Source organism: Psittacula echo, assembly GCF_963264785.1.
Source record: "Psittacula echo genome assembly, chromosome: 1".
NCBI lineage: Eukaryota > Metazoa > Chordata > Aves > Psittaciformes > Psittacidae > Psittacula > Psittacula echo.
In genome coordinates, this window is record NC_137735.1 from 56,778,767 (window position 1) to 56,800,663 (window position 21,897).

Below are 21,897 nucleotides of genomic sequence, written 5' to 3' on the forward strand. Positions count from 1 at the left end.
GCTGATGATGCTCCCACTCCCATCACAGGCAGGGTTTGCCCACCTCAATACCACAAGTACCTGCTTACACCAATGAGCAGCTCCCAGAGACTGCCACCCACAGGAGGTCCCAGCCTGGGTATCTGGGCTAGGTATCAGGGACATCTGACAAACCATTTGGTACATTCAGGTTGTCAAATCCTGTATCTCGGGCATCTGACAAATCATTTGGCACATTCAGGTTGTCTGCCCTTTTTGTAAGCCAGCTGTTGAAACCTGAGTGTCCCAATTAGACAAAGTTAAATGCTGCTCTCAATAACAAGCATTGCTGGCAAGAAAGTTATCCTGGCGTTATTGGACTGCTCCCTCCCTACTAAGAGACCGCAAATTGGTGTTTACTTTAGAGGCCAAGTAGGCCAGCTTTGAGAAATCGCATCCATCCTGCCATCCCGCAAGCTCCAGCTTCCCATGGGATCCCCTGAGGCCACAGGACGGGTGCACCGGCCCCTCACCACACATGCCATGCCCTTGCTCTGCATTTAGCCTCTGCTTCATCCCAGCCTGATGCAGTGCTTGGCTACTGGTTCTATTCCCTGCATGCTATACTGAGAGGGCTGAAATAGCAGAGTCTGTGCTGCAGTGAGTTGACACAGGCTAAATCAATTAGCTGCCATTGCTGGGATGATCAGCTAGGCCAGATCAAAAAAGACAAAGGAAGAAAAGCCCCGTGCTGAGAGGAACCAGGCCCAGTCAACACATTTATCTCCAATACTTTAATCAAAGTATTTGAAATGGGAAAGGAGATGGTTGATGCTTCCCAAAGCTAGTAGGTGAAGGCTTGCTTTCCAAGGGCAGGAGGGGCAGAGTGGCTGGGCAGAGCACTGCAGCTCCCATTCACCTCTGCTCCGTCCTTTGTTTCCATTCAACACACACTTCATACAAACAGAAAAAAAATCACAGTAATCTGTAAGTTCACTTAAGGCACTTTCCATTTCAGACTGGGGTGTTTAAGCCCTTTAAGTCTCCAAGTTCATCCTGATTCAAATCAACACATTCTGCAGCTTGAGCTTAGCATCCTTCAGGAAGGACAGAAAACATCACAGCATACCACATGCCTTGCATGCCCCTCTTCTCTGGGCAGGATTTATTATTTTGAAGCAATCTTTGCTCTGAATTAGCTGTCCCAAGCACTACTGGTCTTTTTCCCGCTGACTTTTGCAAAACCACACCAGTCATTGGTGTCTGTGTCCAGCTGTATAGACTGTGTACAGAAAAGATCTGGACCTGTTGGAAAGGGTCCAGAGGAGGGCCACAAAAATGGTCAGAGGGATGGAACACCTCACCTATGAGGAAAGGCTGAGAGAGTTGGGGTTGTTTAGCCTGGAGAAGACTCTGGAGAGTCCTTATTGCAGTCCTTCCATTCTTCAAATAGGCCAATAAGATGGGAAGTGACTTTTTAGCAGGGCCTGTTGTGACAGAATGAGGGATAATGGTTTTAAACTAAAAGAGGTGGGATTCAGGCTGGACATGAGGAAAAAATTACAAGGGTAGTAACACACTGGCACAGGTTGCCCAGAGAGGTCATGGATGCACCACCCCTGGGGACATTCAAGGTCAGGCTGGATGTGGTTCTGGGCAACCTAATCTAGTTAATATGTCCCTGCTCATTGCAGGGAGGCTGGACTAGATGACCTTTGAAGGCCCCTTCCAACCGAAGCTATTCGATGATTCTATGATCAGTAAAGAGCACATCCCTCATCTAATGCTTTGAGTACCAAGCCTGGGATGTGGCTTGGCCTCTGCAAAACTAAGATGTTTCTTTCGAGAGACTGACAACTACTGCTGACAAGACTTCACCTGCAGCTGGGACTGGAGAAAACTAAAACTGTTAAAGGATGAAAGTGGCTCTGCATCAGCCAGCTGTATCTGGGTAGCCTCCAGCTCCAGCTCAGCTCCTCGTGCAGCCGCTCCTTATGAGAGGTATCCTGCCATGCTGCTCTTCACTTCAAAGAAGACAACCATAAGGAGAACTATTAAAGCAATTAAAAAAATATTATCTTTAAGATGCAATCTACACAGAGATGAATGGGAATAATTATCAAGCTGCAGATTTTTATGTTTTTGTGTGGGTTTTTTTTTAAGGCAATAACTGGCTGAGCAGTTCTTCTGAGTAGAGGAAGGACTGTGTTACCTACAGGAACTTCTGCCTTATTGAGAGAACGGGAGACACCACTTTTATCACGTGGCGGCCCACATCTTCCATACCGTATCTCATAGTAACATCTATACTCACTCACCCTTTTCCCATTCAGCTCATAAACCTATAAACACCTCTGTAGCAGCTCACGCAACTGTTTACATAGAAAAGAGTCGTTTCTGTTTTTCTCAAAGCAGTGAAAGCAGCAATTCAGCAGCCTGAATTGAGAAAGCCAGCCTCGGGTTTCCAGGCAGCCGTCTAAAATCATATCCTCAAATTCCCAATGAAGAGCAAGACCTAACATCAATACTTTCACCTTACTTGCATCTGCTTATCCTGAACCCTTTATTCTTCCTCTTCTGCTCAGTTGTCCCACCTATGAAATTAATATTATAATGCACTGCAGATGGCAAACAGGCCCTTGAAGCATCAGCTATTGGGCTGAAGTAGTGCATCAACTAGGTTTTCCCAAATCCTTTGAACATTAGTGCATTACAGGTATTTTTGCACACAACATACAATCCTTGTCTATAAATCGTTTGTGGTTGGATAAATTTGTTTTCTGCTGTTGGAGTAGCTACTACCTGAAGCATTACCTGCTCCTCTCTGCCTCTCATGTGCCTGTGGGCAGGTACCAGCATCAGCCATCCTGAGACAGGGATGCCAACAGATGCCTTGAGCTCCTCCTGATGGGACTTGAATGTGCATGCTGGCCCATATTATAAACACCTTTAAAGATGCAACAGAAACAGAAGCAGCTCGAAGCCAACAGACCTCTTTCCAAAGAATCCTTTTTTTTTGGTTTCACTACACCCTGAGATGTCAGTCATGAAGAGGCACACAGAGGGGGTTTAGCTTTCATATCACAATTTTGGGTCACGGTGCTCTCTTCTTTACAGTTAAGGCTTAAGCCATGTACTTGACTCAATCAAGACAGTTAACTGGCATTAAAAATTTCATGAATCAGCTGTGAAAAAGAGTTAAAAAAAATCTAATTAAAAAGAATCTATTAAAAAATTCCTTTGCAATTCAAATTTACTGGGAGGCAGAGGAAGGGGAGAAAATATCCCCAGAAGGAAACGGTTTTACTCTTTTGGAGATTACACATCTTTCACCAAATGCTTAAAAAGAAACCTCACTTCATATTTGTAATAATAAGGGATTATCAGAGTCCTTAATTTACTGTTGAAGTTTGCAGTGAAGTTCCATACCTTGAGTGAGGTGCAGCCTAATCCCTGGGTGTGATTACATTTAGGAGTGAGAGGGAGGTATGTGGAGGGTGGGGAGAAGCAACTTTTATTGAAGACAGCGCTTCAGGCAGCCCCGGAGCAGAGTGGATCCAGTTTGAAAAGAATTGGCAACCCTAAAACTTTTTTGATAAGACAAGAATTCATTGATGTTGGCTCACACGAGGCCCACTTCAACTCTGCACTTGTCCTCTGTGTTTCCTTGGCATATCTGTTCCTTTCCTCTATCTGCTTTAGCATAACTTTATTTTTCTCTTTTATCTTTAGCTAACTGCACCCAGGGACTAGAGGGATTGATTTTTTGTTTTGACTTATTGTTTGAAGATCGGTAACTCAAAGCAGCTTCTTGCGCCTCTGATGTCTAAGCCTGAGCAGTATAAAAGGTAAAGCTCATCCTGTGTACCAAACTGAGCGGGGATACCATTTTATAATCAGTCATCTGTGTTTTATTTTGCCTTTTTGGGAGGAAAACTATTTTAAGATTTTATAGGCAATAATACTTTAAATAAATATTCTCATGGCAGATACTACACATGCCAGTTCTCTTTTTAAAGACAGTCAGCTATTGCTTACTACTCAGGGGAAGAAAAAAAAGTTCCTAATTAAAGGAGGCCATTATACATCAGAAGATATTTTGAGCATCACGTCACACTACCGACAGCCTGCTGCAGCCAAAATGTTACCACGTAAATCTAAAAATGCTCTTGCTCAGAGATGCACTATCACAAGGCTAGCCTAAATCCCCGCTGGGAGGGGAAGACAGGAGACACCAGACGTGCTTCTCAGTGTAGTTTGTAAACAGGCATCTCTCACTGCCATGTTAATATCACCCTGTCCCGAGACACGGAGGGGTGGAGAAGGATATTTGTTTGCTTCCTCCGCCTTCTGAGAGCCAAACCGGGAAGATTTCTCTTTTTCCTGGGCCATTCTCCCCTCCACCTCCTAAAAAAAATGCCAGTAGGCTGTCTTAAAGAAGCTTCCCTTCAGGATGTAGCACCCAGGTTTCTCACCACACATACGTGTTTCTGTATGGTAGAAAGCTGATAGCCATGGCACACACTGACTTTGTTTACGATCGCCCATCTCCGCTATTCCCTGAAGTTGCCCAGCTTGCTGAAATATGGTTACATATGCAAACATTATCTCCCAATTGTAACCTCATTTTCTGCTCTGCTGGACAGCGTGACCAGCATTTGTCATCTCGCCGCCCCCGCCCGCCACATCATTCATGTGTCTATAATTGTCATCAAGATGTGGCATGTCAGCAGGACTCCCGCGTCCGCTGCTCCCCATCTCCACGCAGTCACTCAGGTAACAAACCCATAATCTCGCCCTGTTTTCATGATGGTTGAATTACACATAATTGTTTCTGCACAGTGATTGATTTCTGCCTGAATAGAGACCTCTGCCTTTTTTCAATGCGAGCGAGTGGCAGCCAAGTCTCTCCATCTAGGAGGAGGCAGCAGCCTTTGAAGAGATCAAAGCCAAGGCCGCGAGCAGTTGTGCGCCCTGGGAATATGGAAAGCCTTTATGCTCTCAACCCCATTTCCAACATCATGTTGGATTGCAGCTGCATTACATTCTGCCAGCATTCTTAATGCTTTTAGTATTGACTCTGACATCACCGATAGCTGTTTTAAAGTAACAAAAGCTGAAGGATGACTTATTTTCACAACTCCGTAATTGGAACATGCAAAGTTAGGGGAAGGGAGCATTTGTTTTTAATCTGAGATACAAAAGAAAGCACAGAAAATTATATAAGTTCCCCGAAATTAAAAACACGTTTTTCATATGGAAAGAACAGAGGGGGCATTTTTATAGCCTAGACCACACAAAATGAACTGATTATGCACATGCTTTTTCAAGCCTAAAGGCTGAAGTAAAAATACGATTGAGCAAGCGAGTCAAATTGGGAAAAAATATTGTGACTCACGGTACGTTTAGTGACTTTTAGCACCTGATGCAAGGCAAAATAGTGCAGATGCCCAGGCTATTGCCTCCCCTCTGCAGCTTCTTGTAGCAAACTGACAGCCATTCACTTACCCTAAACCAAACACACAACAAAGGAACACTAAATCCCCATTAGTTATCTACAAAGATAAATAATTATCTAAAAGTGTAAAATACAAAAAAGCTTCCTCTAAGACTCCCTTCTCCTCCAGGTATACAAACAACTCGTAGGCTGCCTTAAAACTACTCTTATCACAACATTGCTTTCAGGGGCATCAAATGCTCCCACGCCCCTCCTCTCTCCTCATCTGGCTTCGCTAGTGAAAACAAAAGTAAATCTCTATCGAGAAAGACAGTCCTGAACTTTGATTAAAAGTAATGCCTCGAAAATACACTTCCAGGGAACTTTTAAAACTTATCAGTGGAAAGGAAGGGGATAAGGAGGTTGCAAAAAGCGGGAGCCCATGAGAACGCAGTAGCAGAACCACTCTGTGTCCGTATGCTGACCAGTCTGAGCACCACTGCTACTTCGACAACTATTTTTATTCATGCTAAAACCACTGAATAGGAGCTTTTAAGAGCAGTAATCTTGAAATATGGCAGCTGCCACTACAGCACGCGGAGTGGTGAGAAAGGCAGAATGTGCAAATAAAGTATAAGCTGTAAAGAATTAAACATTATGAGCACCCATGTATTAGCAATAAAAATAATTTCCTCTTAGCGGTATCGTTTTTCTTCTGCTGTTTTAACATTCCTTTTTCCCTGTAGTCATTAAAAATCCAACTTAAAGTCAGCAGCAAAGGGATCTGCCCTCCCTCCCTGTGGACCCAGAGCTTATGCCCCTGTCATTTCAAGGCTGGGAAAATGTCTCGTTTTTGCTTTGACTGTTCCTAAACACACACTAACCACACTGAGGCTGAAGCTAGAGCTAAACGCAGCAAGCTCTTCACTGAGAGCTTTTGTAAAAACTTATAGTTTTTTCAGTAGTATTAGGACTTCTGTGTTAATTCAAGATCTGGTGTTTCTCCTTCCTCCTCCTCCCCGTTCTTCTGCCATTCCCAGCAAATTTACTGCTTCCTCTGCACAGCCTTCTTTCTTAAATCAGGACTAATTCTTTGTGGCTCTGGTGTCCACTCTGACAACCAGAGGGATGCTCAAAAAGCAGCACTGAGGAAAGCAGCAAGATACAGAGAGCTGGAGCAATCACTGTAAACAGAGGTACTGGCTGCCATGTTGGCAGGGCAGCTAATTAAACTTCTGCCTATCCCACAAGGAGTCTCAAGTATCTGGAAATGAATGCCAGCCTCCAGAAACTGAGCAAGCAACATGCACAGCATTGCAAAGGTCTCCAAAACACTCACCACTATGAAGAAACAGCAGCAGAGAAGTTACTTTTATATGATTCTGCAACCCTGCCTTTCAGCATCAAACCATTACTGTGATGAAAAAGTATGTTTTACTGTAATTACTGCTTATTTTCCCTTCCAGGGACTTTTATGTTCATTTGCAGAGGATTCACTTGCTACTTGATACTTTTGCTTGAAAGCTTGCTACTTTTTGCAGCTATTCACCGAAATTTAAGAGACACCATTTAGTCCAAAAGAGGCACGCGAAGGCTGTCAGCCAGGCTTTCATCCTGTGCAGCCCACCATACAGACTGCATGGGCAGCTCTCCATGCCCAAGCAGAGGCACAACTTCCCTTCACACAGCAATGTTTTGGTGACCATGAGAGGGAGAGCTGGGGGACCTGACAATGAATCCTGCCAGTTCCTTAAAACCTGATCCCTTCAAAGTGATGACCTGCACGTCTGCAGCAAACTGAGTTTTAAGTTTGGCTGTGGTGCTGGAGAATGTACAGCTGCCAGATGTGGCCACCATGTATAGGCTGCAGCTACAGAGCTGTGAAGAAAAAAGAAAACACCATGGGTGACCCGGGTAACTCCAGGGAGGTGATGCACAAATAGAAAGCTGAGAGTTGTGCTCCAGCGAGCACAGCCTGGGCACACATTAATGTGGCAGGCATTTCAGGATGCCCAGGGAGAAGCTGGAAGCCTCCAACTTCAAAGCAGTCGGCACCTCATTGCAAACTGCCCACCAGAGGCTGCTGAGGCACAGGGCATGGACATCACAAAGGCCACAGCAGATGCCCACCATGGCTGGAGAGGAAGACAGATGCCATTGCTGCCAAGATGCTGTCCCTGAGAAGCAGCTGAGCAAGGTCCTCACAGCCCTGGTAAACAACAAAAGTCCTACCACACTGGTGCCATGGGGAGGCCACTGATAAGCCCTAGTCGGCTGTCCGCAGCCCATGTTGTGCAAGAGCAACAAATAAACAGCAGCTTCTTGGGAGACAGAGCACACCATGCCTGTTATCTAACTGTGTTTGCACTGAATTTCTGAGAGATGGACGGAGACAAAAGTGGGGGATGCAAATAATGATGCTCAAGGCAAGCAGCCTCCTCCCTCCGCGGGGAAATTGCAAACAGAAAACAGCAGGAGATAGGGGTGCTGCTGTGATGGCAGGGAGGAAAAGTGTGGAAAGACAAAGTCGGCTTTTTGACAAAAAGTTTTATTTTTCTTAAGCCCCTCCTCGCTTTTATTTGGAAACTTTAGTAGGATTGTTTGGTCCTTAACTGAAGGGCTGGGTATGAAACATCGACAGCCAACTTTCTTATCTGCACTGGTTTTAATCCTCTTATTCCCTCCCTCCATGCCCATCCCAGTTTTTACTTTCTCAGACTTCTAGTTTGTTTTCATGAAAAAACACAACAAAACAAAAACAACTCAAGAAGCAGATCTTTATAAGCAAGCTGTCTTTCAGGGAGGTTCCTGAAGCAAACACCTTCCTCTAAGTCTCTGAGCAAATGTCGCTTTTTTGGGTCCTCATTTGCAGAAGCTTGCTCCCAGACTGTGTCTCTGCTTTTGGCAGCAGGGTTGGGGGGAGGCAGAAGACATGACCCCCCTCCTCCATGCCAGCATGGGCGCCGGGGATACCTCCTGGGAATCTGCTGGCAGCCATTGACGCGCTGCAATTTCCACGGGTCACGTCCTCACGCTAGACTCTATGTTGGGCAATTATACACAGAATTTACCTATTTCATGCTTAATTGCACAGGCACAAACTTTTGCTCCACCCCCAAAACAGCTATAACCTACCAGCAGCACTTGCATTACTATAGGCATCTCTCCCAGTCCAGGCTTAACCCCCTAGGCTCAAATCTCAGACAGCCTCTTAACCAGCCATCCCCCTTCCTGGAGAACCCACTGAGGCCAGCAGGGGAGAGGGGATGCAGATAAGGCATGAAAGGCCAACATCAGCCCACAGCTGACTTGTGAGCTCCTGGGCTGTGGAACACTGCCTCCAGAAGGGAAATGCAAGACCCACCCACAGACTCTTCTGCTGACTGAACCTGAGAAAATGCTTTGTCCAGTACATGTTGGCCAGAAACATTCATTTAATGGAGGAGGGCACTTTTTGTGCAGCGAGCATGACTGCAGTGAGCACTAACTGAATGTATTTTCTTGCAGTCCTGGAGCCAGAGCTGGAAGACAAGCTCCACAAAACCCCTGTCTGAAATCTCCTTCCACCTAAAAGTCTGCCCATGCCCAGGATACAGGGGTTTCTGAATCAGCTTTGACTAAAACACATTTCCGAACTGAATATTTATTGTTCTGCCCCATTAGCCTGTAATATTCTCATTTACACACATATCCCTGAAAAGAAAAAGAACTTAAAAGTTTCAAAGAAAGAGGGAAAGCTTTCTGCACAAGTTGCTTTGGGAGGGCCCTTGAATTAGAAAGTTTCAAGCAAAACATCATTTTGAGCAGCTCTCCTAGCGTCTCTTAATATTTCCTTATTACAAAGTATGAAGTCATCTTTTACAGGTCACCCAAATAAGAAGCTTAGTAGTTGCCAGTTAGAGAAAAAAAAAAAAACAAGCATGTTTGCAATAGTGCTGTCAAACTGTCTGGGGAAAGCCTAATAAATTAGCATTTTTTTGGCGATTCTCTTATTCCGAGTTTTCCCTCCGAAGATTTAAATCTAAACCAGGATCTCTGCACTATTATCTTAGAAATATTCCCAAAATAACCGAAAAAGGGAAAAAAGTCTCAACAAAACCAGGCAAATCCTCATACCTAAGAGCTAAGCTTTTTAAAATTTTATTTCTTTTTTTTTCCTTTAAACCCAGCACAGCTTCGTTTCCTCCCTATACCAGGGGCATTTAAGACATAATAGGTGAGACAGAAGGTTTTGAGTAGCAAACTTTCCAAATCCAACACGCTCAGCTCAAACTTACTTTTTAAGCTGAATTTCAGTTGTGTGCAGGAGGAAATCAGGCAGTGAAGAGCAGACGCAAACACAACCCAGCCTGCTCGTGTCAGAAGGCAGGGAGACAAAAAGCTTTAGGGGCATTCTTCAGGGTAAATTATTTTAATCACCTGTGTTTTTCAAAATGCACTTTAGTACGTTCGATATACAGCTTATTTCCTTCAATATCCTCAAAAGCTCTTCCAGCGCCAGCTCCGTGAGTTCACTTTTCCTCTCTGTGTGGATCCCCAGGAGCCTGGAGGGGATGCTGCGCGCTGCAGCCTGCCCCACCACCCCAGGCTCCCACACCTGACCGTCACCCACCTGCTCACTCCTGCTGTGCTCCAAAATACCTCCTCGAGAGGCTGAGCCCACATGTGCATTTATATATGGGATAGGAGGACCTGTACATGAACCATGGGACCATCTTTATTCTTTGCAGGGGCTAATTCATGTGCAGCTGTTGAGGGGAGAAATCAGTCTCCCTCAGTTTGGAGGGGTCTCTGCACTGTGTCAGGCCTGGCTATTCGCCTGCTTCACCTCAAATTTTCTGTTGACAACAGAAGAAACAAGCGTTTCTTTGGTTTAAGAAACAGAAATGCTGCCAACCAGGTCGTGAGGAGTGCCAGGCAGTGAAACAAGCTACCACAAACCCCGAATTGAGGAGAGGGCATGGATGTGAGAAGGAAGTCCCATCATAAAAATGAATCTGGGAAGCCGCTTTGTGGGAAGATGCGCTGCGGTGCCGGTTTTGTGGCACGGCTGCATGTTTTGTAACATGGATCAGTGGTGGGAACCTTGCCCACCACAGGGGTACATGGAAGTCGCATGAAACTGCAATGAAGACAGTACAGGACTGGGTGTAGGGGATACAGCGCAACCGAAAACACAATTGCCACTTGTAACTGCAGCTTCCTAAACCTGATACAGCACCAGTCAAACTTCAGAAACTAGAGACCCTAAACAGACGCTGGATTGTGGTATTTTAACCAAATAAACACATTTGCATCGCTGGACACAATTTATCAGCATTTTAGCACATCGGCAGGGAAAAGGCCTTCTTCCCAAGCACTGTCTGCATTTGACAAGCGTTGACACCTTTAATCGTCACCTCCATATTGTACTTTTTTTATGCTACGCAAAGCTTGCCAATGCAGATTTGGGAGGGATAAAGAAAGATCAAGGCAAGAAGATATGCCAAGACTGTGGAGAGAAACAGACGGTCACAAAGATAAATCTCTGAGGCAGTTTTGAAATACAGAAAGGCAGAAAATTGATGAAATGGAGCCTTATAGCATAGCTAGGCGACCAGTTACTGAGACTGTCTCTGAGCAGCCAGTGTCACTAGGACCCCGACCCAGAAATACAGGTCCTACAGGGATAGCTTTTTAGAGCTCATCACTCTCCACCTGTGAGCCAACAAAAGCCTCATGTTCCCTTTCCCTGTTTTTTGACGAATGTTCCCCGGTTTTGTACATGACGAATCAGACCATCTCCAGACTGACTTTCTTTGGATAACACCTGCACCCCCATCCAGAACTCTGTTCAAACCAGGTAAGGGGGAAGCTGAGCTGCCATCAGTATCAGTGGGATTTCAGTATCACGCCTTTCAACTCTGTGAAACCTCACTTCCCATATTGACACCACGGGGTTTGTTGTAGCTCCCGTGAGTTATGGTTGTAGGCTTCTTAGAGCAGGGCCATCAAGTATGTGCAGTGCCTGGCACTACGCTGGACACACAGCAGCAGCCTGCTTCAACCTACTTTAAAGCTTCCCTACTCAGAAAGCAAGGAGAAGGAAAAAGCAGGGGTCTACAGACAGATTTCTTCTGTTCTTTGTGGAAGCAGCCTTACTAGAGCTTCCTTGCACCGACTGCACACGCATACACCCCTGCTCATTCGAAGTGCCAGCACATTCAGAAGGTACTTTGTGGCAAACACGTGCATGCAATCACAGGCTCCCAAGGGACTTCTCCCTGTGCGCTGGCCTGGGTGAAGCAAACCTGCCTGCTGACTTGTGCGGCACTGTTTGAAGTGCAGGGCTAGAGCACTGAAAGGGCTTGGATAGGCAGACGCTTTTGGGAATCAGCTGCTCTCCAGCTTGCCTCATAACTCCTAAACGAAGCGATTCTCTGGTTTATGTGTTACAGCTGGTGACGACAGTACACTTAGTTTTTAAGTCAAGCTGCCCATTTTATAAATATTCAATCAAAGCCTTGAAACTTCACACTTGTAATTTTTGCTGACTAAGCTCATCCTATTGATTTTATGCCTCAACCTTACCTATACCCCCAGCCACTTAAAGCAAACAAACAAATGTCGAGTCGACCTTTCAGCTCCATAAAAATGTTCTTCTAGGAGAGCAATTTGGTATCTTTGAAGATCACAAAGATATTCTAGGTCCTTCATCTCAACCCGGAGCATCAGTAAGCAGTACCACTGCCAGAAGCCAGGGGTAGGCATGCCACTTCTCCTCTGGCAGTTCAGACCACTTTTCTTCCCCTTTAGGAGAACAGGCAATCCCTGGCTGATTAGCACAGTTGGCGTAAGCGTTAACTCCCTACTGCACTTTTAGCTCAATCCCAAAGATTCAATGAATATATTTTTATTTAAGTGCTCAATCACTTTCTTGCTGAGAGGACAGATTCCTTTGAAGTGGGAAACCCAAACTAAATAAACATATCCACAAGATCCAAGTCTCAAAATAGAAGCCGTTGGGTTGCTAGATTAAGTTATTCTGAATGCAATTTTCTTAAGTGAATCTAATGCTTATGAAGGGCCGGAGTGACAGAGACACTAATCCCCAACTGCCTGGGCAGCAGCAGCACACCAAGCAGCTGCGCTGCCTTTTCCCTGGCGTCCTGCAAGAAGGGACCAAACCCAACAGCCAGATGAGAACAGTCTTCACAGCAGCCAAAACCAGCTTAGAGATAAATGCCTGATAGCCAGGGTGGGGGTGGTTTGGGGTAAATGGGAGTGATTTACATACAACTGGAGCAGCACTGCAAGAGGACAACCTGCCTCCGCCAAGATGAGGAGCTGCAGACTGCCTGGCTTGTGGCAGCATTTCCCTCTGACATACACTGGTTACTGATGGTGTCCATTCACGTTAAGAGCAGCACAGGACATCACAGCAGGCCATTTGATGCAGACTTCAGGCTGTAAAATGTTCCGTGTCTGTATTAAAGCAGACTCTTGCTCATCTGCCTTCTCCTGCCAGACACAGTATTTTACTACTAGCAAACAAAGCACATGCCTCTCTCTAACGGGACTTCAGAAATATTACAGCAGCAGTAAATGCTTTTGTGTGGGTTATTTCCTTCCCATATCAGGAGGAGTTTTCCCTAACTATAAACAGAAGTTAAGTACTCGGGAGGAGCCAGGCCTGCGGTACCCAGGCTTTACAATGCCTGCAGCAATGCAGCGCTGCAAGTATCCGGAGAAAGTCTTTTCCTCTTTTGATGCCTGAACCTGTGAAGCTTTAGGCTTTCTTCTTGAGCCATATCCTAGCTGGCACTTGCAGTCAGTAGCAAGTTATTCTTATTAACATTTTTTCTGGGCTGTGATTAAGCTGGAGAAGAGGTGGCACAGCACCAAAACAAGAGGAATGAAATTTTGCTTTTAAAACCACCTTAAAATGTAGGTGGCAGCTCTGCCATTTACAATTTATATTGAATTAGCTCCTAGATATATAGAAAAAAGGAGATTTAGGACATAAACATACACACATATTGATATACAAAAGCACCAACGCACATTGATATACAAACGCTCCAACTTTGACGATTTGTAATGGGTGGGGGGTTTGATTATGCCTCCACTGAAGCCACACACACACAATTGCTGCATGTGCGTGGCTTCAGGAGAACCTTCCCCATACGCCCATTCACAACTAGGTTGATTCGCTAATTGTTTCACCCTGACAAGGAGAAGACAGCAAGAGCAGAAAGGCTGTTTTCTTCACCAGTACATCCCCAAAGACCACATGGACATTGGTAAGACTCTGCCTGGATTGTGCCATCTTGTTGAAAGCTACCAGATCAAGCTTCAGACAAAGGCCAACTTACAGGCCCCATTTTCCAAATGGAGAATGAATTTCACTAAGAGAGAGAAAGAAGGCACCACCAGAACTTGGTCTGCAACCATTCATGGCTTGGATTTGTGTTTCACAGAGACCTGGCTTGTACATTAGACTGCTCAGCTGTGACGCTTGAGCCAGAGCAGCTGACAGATGCATTTGCAGCAGTGAGGTCCCTCTATTAGCACTGTGCAGATTCCTCTTCTCCCCTGGTGCAACTCACTGAGCCCCTCAGCAAATAGTGCTAAAATTCCTCCCCAGCAAACCCAAATAAACCCTAGCAAGTTCTGCTTCCATAGAGTCAGGAAGCTTTGTGCTCCTCTGCACCTGATTTGAAAGACTTAGGAACTAATCGGCATGGTTTAAACTTCACTGAGAAGACGTGCTATGCAGGGTGAAGCAGCAGAGCTTCAGTGCTGGCTGAGCATCTCCAGCTTGTCGAGCCCCTCGGCTGCCTGTGCAACCCATTTCCTCAGGCACAGGTCTGGGGTTGCAGGGGGAAGAAAGAGACATGCAACAGGACCACAGCTGCCTACAGCCCTTGGAGCATCCTGCTCCAATGCCAAATTGGGAATTAGAGCAAAGCCTTCTGATGTGTGATTCGGCAGCAGGAGCTGAGCTCCAATATCTGTGCTACTAAGCCCATTTCATGTTGGCCCAGAGAGCTTTCAGCTGACCACAGCTCCCAGCAATCGCCTACAACTGCACAGTCAGCAAAAGTGAACTCTCAGGAAAAGACAATATTATGAATAATCAGGTTCATGTCCTTCTGCAGTTCCCCTTGGGGTCCCAAAAATTCCCCACAAGCAAGTGAACCAGTCTGCTTTCAGAGGGACCGCAAGATACAGTGAGGGAAACAAAACCCTCTTACTGAGGCTCTGAAGCTACTCATTCCTGCTATTTCTACCCTCACCCCTCCTCCTGTCCATATTATCTGCATAATTTCTCCTGGGACTCTTCAAGAGAGGAGCTACCTCCATACCCCTCTCCATGCAGAAGCATGCAAGGAATATCCAAAACTTGGGCAGGGTAGAGGGTCCTGCTGCTTATAAACATTGCTCCTTGTGTTCAAACTCTCTTAGCAGAATTCTCCATCATTTTCAAATGGATATGCTGTGGTTTGCAAGTGGCTGTAAGGTGTTTATAGATTGTATCCTCCAACCCACTTAACACCTCCAGCTGCTACAAAGAGACAGTTTAGCCACAAAGAAACAAACCCAGACCCCAGCAACACAGAACAACAGACAAAAGGGAGAAAAAGGCTGCAGAAATCCACAGGAAGTTTAATTCATTGGGGAAGAGGGAGGAACAAAGACAAAATTATTTTCTGGATGAATTTAAGACACAGAGAAATGATTCTTCTTCAGTCACCTCCTTTGTACCCAGGTTCCCACCACACAGACAAGAAAGGTTTGCTACCCCAAAGCTAGTCTTGTGAACGAAAAAGTCAGAAAACCCACCCACGTTAGAAAACCAGCAGCTGCCTCCGTGTCCCACCTTCAGTACCCCCACAATGCTGAGCAACCATCAAAAGATATCTCGAGCAGACAGGATGCACATACGCCAGGTGTTGCTGTGGTTTCAGTACCATCACGTGCTGCCACTTCTCCTGCAGCCACCCAAACCAACTGCTTTGCTTTCCTACCTACCCAGCTATCTGATAAGAATACAAACTGTGGTGCAAGGCCTGTACCTGAACTTGTAATTAACACTCTCCCGCTCCTACAAATACAACTTGCAAAATGCAAATTGGTTGCCAGTAAAATGAAAAAAAAAAAAAAAAAAAAGAAGATAAATATAAATAAAAATTAAAAATAAGGAGGAGGAGAATGGGGAAGATGAGACCACTCTAATAACAGCAGATTTTGGAAGACTTGAAGTCCTCCTCCTCTACCCTTTCCCCTCCAAAAGCTGCACTGAAATTACACTTCAGTTTCCTGCTTTTACAGCTTATTAGACTTATTGTGGCTGACTATAGACTTGTATTTTTAATTTTACAAAGCAACAATGCAAAGTGTTTGCCTTCTTTTTTTTTTTTTTTTTTTTTTTTAAATAAAAGACCTTCTTTTTTCCTACATATGCTGGTGAAAGTAACTTTTTTCCCATTCCAAGACAGCTTTGCTCTTTCTGTCATGACATAGAGATCCAAGGCTGCGTTGGTCATAGACGGTCCCTGTCTTGGGTCTGCCTGCATTCCCCCAAGGATGCATCCCCTGGGCAGTTTGCAAGCAGCAGGGTCTTTCCAAGGTGAAAAAAGGATTCAGCGCCCCAGGGCGGCTTTTTAATCCTGCCTAACACCTCCAGGCAACAGATGCATCAACAAGAAGCGGCTTTATCATGCAAATGGCAGGGCGCAGGTACACACAGCAGGGCTGATCCATGCACAAATGGCCGGGGGCTGACACCCCAGGGGACACATCCACCTCCAGGCTTGCAGATCTCGGCTGCTCCTTGTCCCGGACACATCCCCCAGGAAAGGGCAGCAACAGCAAACCTGCGGGGCAGTGGTGGGGACCTCATGAAGGTGAACAGGCAGAACCATGCGGCACTGGAGCCCTGGTTGGCCATGAGAGAGCGTGTCATCTCCTGGATGCAGCGTTTTGATCTCGCACGCATTAAAACCCAGCTGTCAGCTAGGAGACTAACAAAGATTATAGTTCAATTAAACAAAAAAAATTATTTAATAACTCAAGCGTGTAGCCTTGTGGTTAAGCTGAACGAACTCCAGGCTTATGTCAACATTGCAGCCCTGCAACAGCACTATTTTACCGAAATAGTGGTGCTGCTCGAACATGCAAGAGCAACACTGAACTAAATTAGCCCCTCAGATGTTCGGCAGGCAGCTTCACAATTAGAAAGCAGATGTGTTTTCCTCCTCCTCCCCTCCAACGTACATATGTAGGACAGTTCCTCAAGTACCTGAGCTGACGGCCTCCCACAAGAAGCCAATATTCTGGGGGTGTTGATGCCAGACCAGTGCAGAGAAGCAGCCCCACGGCACGCATACACAGAGAAAATCCTCAGTGAATAACTAAACTGGATTTTGTTGTTCAGAGCCTTGCACCAGCACCAGGGACTTTCTTAGGAAGGTAATGTGTGGAAGAGGGGGTAAAAAAAGGTCTGAAGTTTCCCAGGCCTCTAAGGGGAAAGTTTGAGCCCTCAGTTTCAGTGCCCTCTCTTGAAGCTGCATGCTTTTCCCCACAACACATCCAAGCTGAAGTTTTCTGTACAGCAGCATTTACAATGACAAATACCAACAGACCATGGTCATCATGCTTCACCCCAAACGGCTGTAGGCCTCTGAACTGTAATTTATACACAACCCACTCCACCCCCCCCCCCCGCTACAGAAAGCAGTATACTGCATGAGGTTTTGCAAACCTTTCAAACACAAATGGTAACATATAAAGAGGACAGATCCATGTGCTTCCCAGTGCCAAACTGCCCTGTCATTCCAAATCCAAACATCCACTAATTTAGCACACTTTGCTGCTGTCAATTACCAATACAGATTAGGCCCCCTCTTTTTTGCTTTTCAAAAAGCCACAACCTGAAGAAAAATCAAGAACGTTGGATGAGCAAAATAATGCCAGTTGTTTGACAGAGACCTACAAGTAAAAATTTAAGAGTAAATAACATGGAACACAGCTTTATCGCAGGGAAGTGACAGCATACAACTTCCCATATCACAGCACATACAATTGCAGCGGGATTTTTCACCAGGGTGCCTACAAGCAAATTTGTTTCCTGCTCCTCTCTGGTTTTACTAATATAATTTCCACAGCTTGTTTTAACATTGCCTCCCCATCACTCTATACGTATACCAAGAGGATTACAAAAATAAATGGGAATTGACTATTTAAAATTAAAACTACATTTAAGTCCATTGAAAATGCATCTACACCAATGGAAGCAGAGGGATCAACCTGGAAGAATCAGCGCCTGCCACAACATAAAGGAAAGCGGTAACTACTGCAGCACGGTTTATATTAGTTCCTAAATGAGCATTTCACAATTTGTGGCTGAAGATACAGAGAATGTTTCAAAGCAATGCTGCCAGATACATAAAGCCTTCATGCAGAGCAACTGATGGCAGAAATAAATATCAATCAACAAAGAGCAATGCCACATCTGAAGGAAAAAAAAAAAAGAATCCGATCGTTTCATCTTACTGACAAGCAACTTTAGCAGTTCTGCTTCCAGCCCTCAATTTTCCTCAACAAATGAAGAGTTAAAGCCAGAAAATTTACATCTGTCCCAGTCACTACAAAGATGGCATTTACATCATTCTGCCATACACTATCCTACAGTCGTAAACCAGGGCTCCCCCCACAAAGCCCCCAGCCCTGTTCAAAGGATGTCAGACACCACAGACGTTAATCTCAGCTTTTCCACTGCGATCGTGACCAACACCTCTAAGAGCTCTCAAACTCCAGTGGACCGAGGCTCTGAGCAGCAGAAGTGCAAACTTCACCATAACTGAAGCTACTCAAAAAAACCCCGGCATGAACACACACTGAAGGTTGAACAGGAGGAAACCCAGCTTGCCAAAACCGGTCTTTGAAAGAGATAACTCACTGTTCTGGGAATGGGTGGCGACAGAGATCCATTAGGCATGTACGGGTCGTTATTCATATTTGGCATCATGATATACCCAGAATAACCAGAGTATGATGGTCCCTTGCTGTATAAGCCACTGTCTGGATGCTTTCCTATGAAAGAGCAAACAATGATTACATTATTGCCCACATACGCATTTCTTGCAAGTTAGAGCACTTAAACAGGTATTGTGCATTCATAAAAATATTTTGCATGCAAACGTTTCTTTACTCATGGAAATTGCCTTTGACAGAGAGGGATACGCAGCAATTTGTAATAACATTTTTTAAGAAGAGTTAATTATTAAAGGAGCAAGTACTCTCAGTGAGGAGTTTATGCTTAAAATACGGAACAGCCTCAGAGTAACTATTTATTTTGAAAGTCCCTGTTCAAATCCAGGCAGAAACATCAGCAATGATATTACATTTCTCAAGTAGCAGTTTCCCCCCATTTTATACGTCCCTTTAGGATTTGTGGATTCAGAAGTATTGCCAGTATCGGTTTCCAGCATCATTGTTAGAAAAGGGAGGAACAGGGCAGTGATAAATAGATGTAATCATTTCCTTCTCTTGCTGAGCCACTGTGTGCAGCAAACAATTCATTTTGGCCATGCTCACTGGCAACAATTAGAGGGCAGAGGCTGGCTTGGAAGGAGACCCTAACAATTTTGGGAGGTGGGGGTGGGCTGTTGAACACACATGGCACTACAGACAAGAGAGAAGCCAAGTGAGGGCACCTGTTTTGTAGGAAAATAAAGAATTTGAGTCCAGGTCCTGAAAAGAGGAGTGAACAGGTCTCCCACTTACATGACTGGTGACAGTGATACTACTTGAAAGTGAGGTTTTAAGAGGATGCAAGGCTGAAAAGGAAACTATATCGAGCTGACCTCCTCCCCCTCACTGCAAAGATGCTGCGAGCATGGGCATTAGGGCTTTTAGGCTGTTTACCAACCAGTTTGGATTATGGTTGCCTCACAGTCCCGGAAAGCACCAAGACAGAACTGTGTCTGTCTTTATATGGAATTTATGATCTGGTTTAGTTCATGATGATAAGCATTTCATTTTAAACATAATCTCCCATCTTTCACAGCACACTTTCTTTGTGTGTGTGTCCAGCTTCCTAAGTGATATACAGCGAACTCTGTCATTTCCTCTGCCCTCCTCAATCAAAATTAACCAGCTGGTACGTTAAAAAAAGCAAGAGGTCTGCTCATGCTTAGATTTGAAAAAGGAAATTTAAGTCACAGACTTCGATCATGGAGAAAAAGCACTGAGTTTCTGAACACACACACACACACACACACACACACACACACACACAACTCAGCTGCACTGTATGAGTGAAGAGATAGATGAGTTCAAGCTGATATCCTAAAAATAGTTATTTCTTCAACAAAGATCCATTTGGCCTACTTATCAGTTTTTAAACAACCGAAATACCAGTTGGTCACTTGAGATAAACGTCCTGCACACTGATTTCCTCTTTAAATGTGCTTTGAAAGCACCCTGGCATCTCTCTCCCCCAAAGGGTACTAAATTTATGTTTCCCAAAAGAAACCAAGCTCCAGTTTGTGGACCATGTGGAGGCTCACAAGGGGACTAGGAGGGACAATATTGCAAGACAAGACCATGCTCTTCTCACCTTCCTCGGGGTGCTCTCTGCCTTTATCATGGTAGGAATCTGGCGCTTGATTCTGCCTGGAAACCTGACCGAAGGGAATCCACCATAAGAAAAGAGTGAGAAAAAGGAAAAAAGTCATTGTATGGATGCTCACCTATCTGCCACACCGCTACAGCTTCTTGTATAAGGAGGAAAAAAGTTAGAGCAAAAGATAAGCATCTTTCTTTTCCGTCTTAAGTCGCCTGGAAGGCAACTATACCAGAAACGTTTGTGTAAACGATCGTTTTATGACAACGGGAATAACTACGGAGCTTTGCAATGCGTTTCTAGCAGAAGCGTCCCTACATTTAACGAAAGAGTCTTATTTCTGGAAAACATTTGTAGCTTTGGTGGCCAAAACACTATTGGTAAAAAGATACAAAAATTAATAATGAAAATCAGGTTGCCCTCATTACCAGACCTTTGGGGGGGGGGGGGGAATAAAAAAGGAAAAAATAACAAAAAAAAATATACACAAGGAAAAAAAAAAATTTAAAACCCCGCTGGTTCCCCGCTCGTTGCTCCTGAAGTTGTTTTAGTGTCGGGTATTTCTTCCCAAACAGTTTCATGCAAATCCCTTAAAGACTTTACGGCTACTGCTCCGACCCAGCGTATTTTACCGAGGAAATTTCATGGCTGCTTGCGGTCTCATACCACTTACGGCACCGTCGGGGGACTCGCGGGAACTTTCTCGTCCCGGGCAGAAGCGCGGAGGGGGCCGCCCCCACCCCCAGCCCAGCGGAGGGGCGCGGAGCCCGCTCGGCTCTGCCCGCTTCCCCTTGGTAAGGGGAGTTCAGTTGGGATGAGGTTTTTCATTTAGGGGAAATTCGGAAAACAGGGGTTTCCCTGATGCCCCACCGAAACTCCCTCTCTGCCGGCGGCAGCGGCCAGACCCCGCCAGCATCCCGCGCCCCCCTTGGCCGCTCCGAGCTGCCCCCGCGGAGACCCCGCGGCCGCGCACCTCGTGCCCGTTGGCGCCGGGGGCGATCTCGGACTCATTGACGAGGGAGGATTTGATGTCGGCCAGGTCACCCTCCTCCTCCGGGTGGCTGATCTCAGCGAAGATCTTCTCCTTCTGGGGGTCCCCCTCGTCCTTGAAGGGGATCATCTCGTCGGTGGCGCAGAGCTCCGGGTCCCCCCCACCGCCCCCTGCCCCCGGCAGCTGCGGCATCCTCACGGCAGCGCGGCGTCTGCTGCGGCCGCCGGCCCGCCGCGGGAAGGGGAGCGGGAGGAGCAGCGGGGGGAGGAGGAGGAGGAGGGAGGAGAAGAAGGAGGAGAGAGGAGAAGAAGGAGGAGAGAAGAAGGAAAAATCCCGTGAAGTCCTCGGGGTTGCTCTCGGCAGCTGGAGACCCCCGCCCGCCTGCCCGCCCCCTCGGGGCCGAGGTACCCCTGCTCCCGCACGGCCCCGGCCCCGCGGGGAGCCTGACCCCGCCGTGCCGCACGGCCGGAATAGGCCGAAATGCTCCCGTTTGTATCCTGCCCGCCCCCAGGGACAGCGCCAGGATCCGCCCCCCAGGAGCCCCGTCACCCCACTCACTCCCACCCCCGGGGCCCGGGCTCACCCTGGGGGTGAGGGTACGTGGAGGGGAGAGCAGCCCTCCCGAGTTTCGCCTCTGAGTGAAGTTGCCGCCACCCGGACGGGCTCGAGTTAAAATGCCTGGGGGGGACTGGCAGGGGGAGGGGGCGCCCCGGGGGACGGCGCTGCCCTCGGCGCGCACCCAGCGGGCCTTTGTCCACAGCTTCGCCCGCGGCACCGGGCACGTCTGGGCCCGGCGGCACCGCGAGGAGTGGGGGCGGCGAAGCGGTCACGGGAGGAAGGGAGGGCAACAACGAGGGAGGGATGGAGGGGGTGGCGAGGCTCCCCCCGCTCCCCTCCACG

The 21,897-nt window shown here is 46.4% G+C and overlaps 1 protein-coding gene across 5 annotated transcripts in view; it reads right to left on the bottom strand.

Moving 5' to 3' along the window:
* Positions 1-21,189, bottom strand: part of LEF1 (lymphoid enhancer binding factor 1) — a gene marked incomplete at both ends in the record, with an annotated part of 70,503 nt that extends 49,314 nt beyond the window's left edge. For all 5 annotated transcript variants that reach the window (XM_080635198.1, XM_080635196.1, XM_080635200.1 and 2 more), the window contains 3 exons: positions 18,339-18,472; positions 20,001-20,064; positions 20,980-21,189. In XM_080635198.1, coding sequence (XP_080491324.1) covers positions 18,339-18,472; positions 20,001-20,064; positions 20,980-21,189 — 408 coding nt within the window. The remainder of the gene's footprint in view (positions 1-18,338; positions 18,473-20,000; positions 20,065-20,979) is intronic.
* Positions 21,190-21,897: the final 708 nt, after the last annotated feature.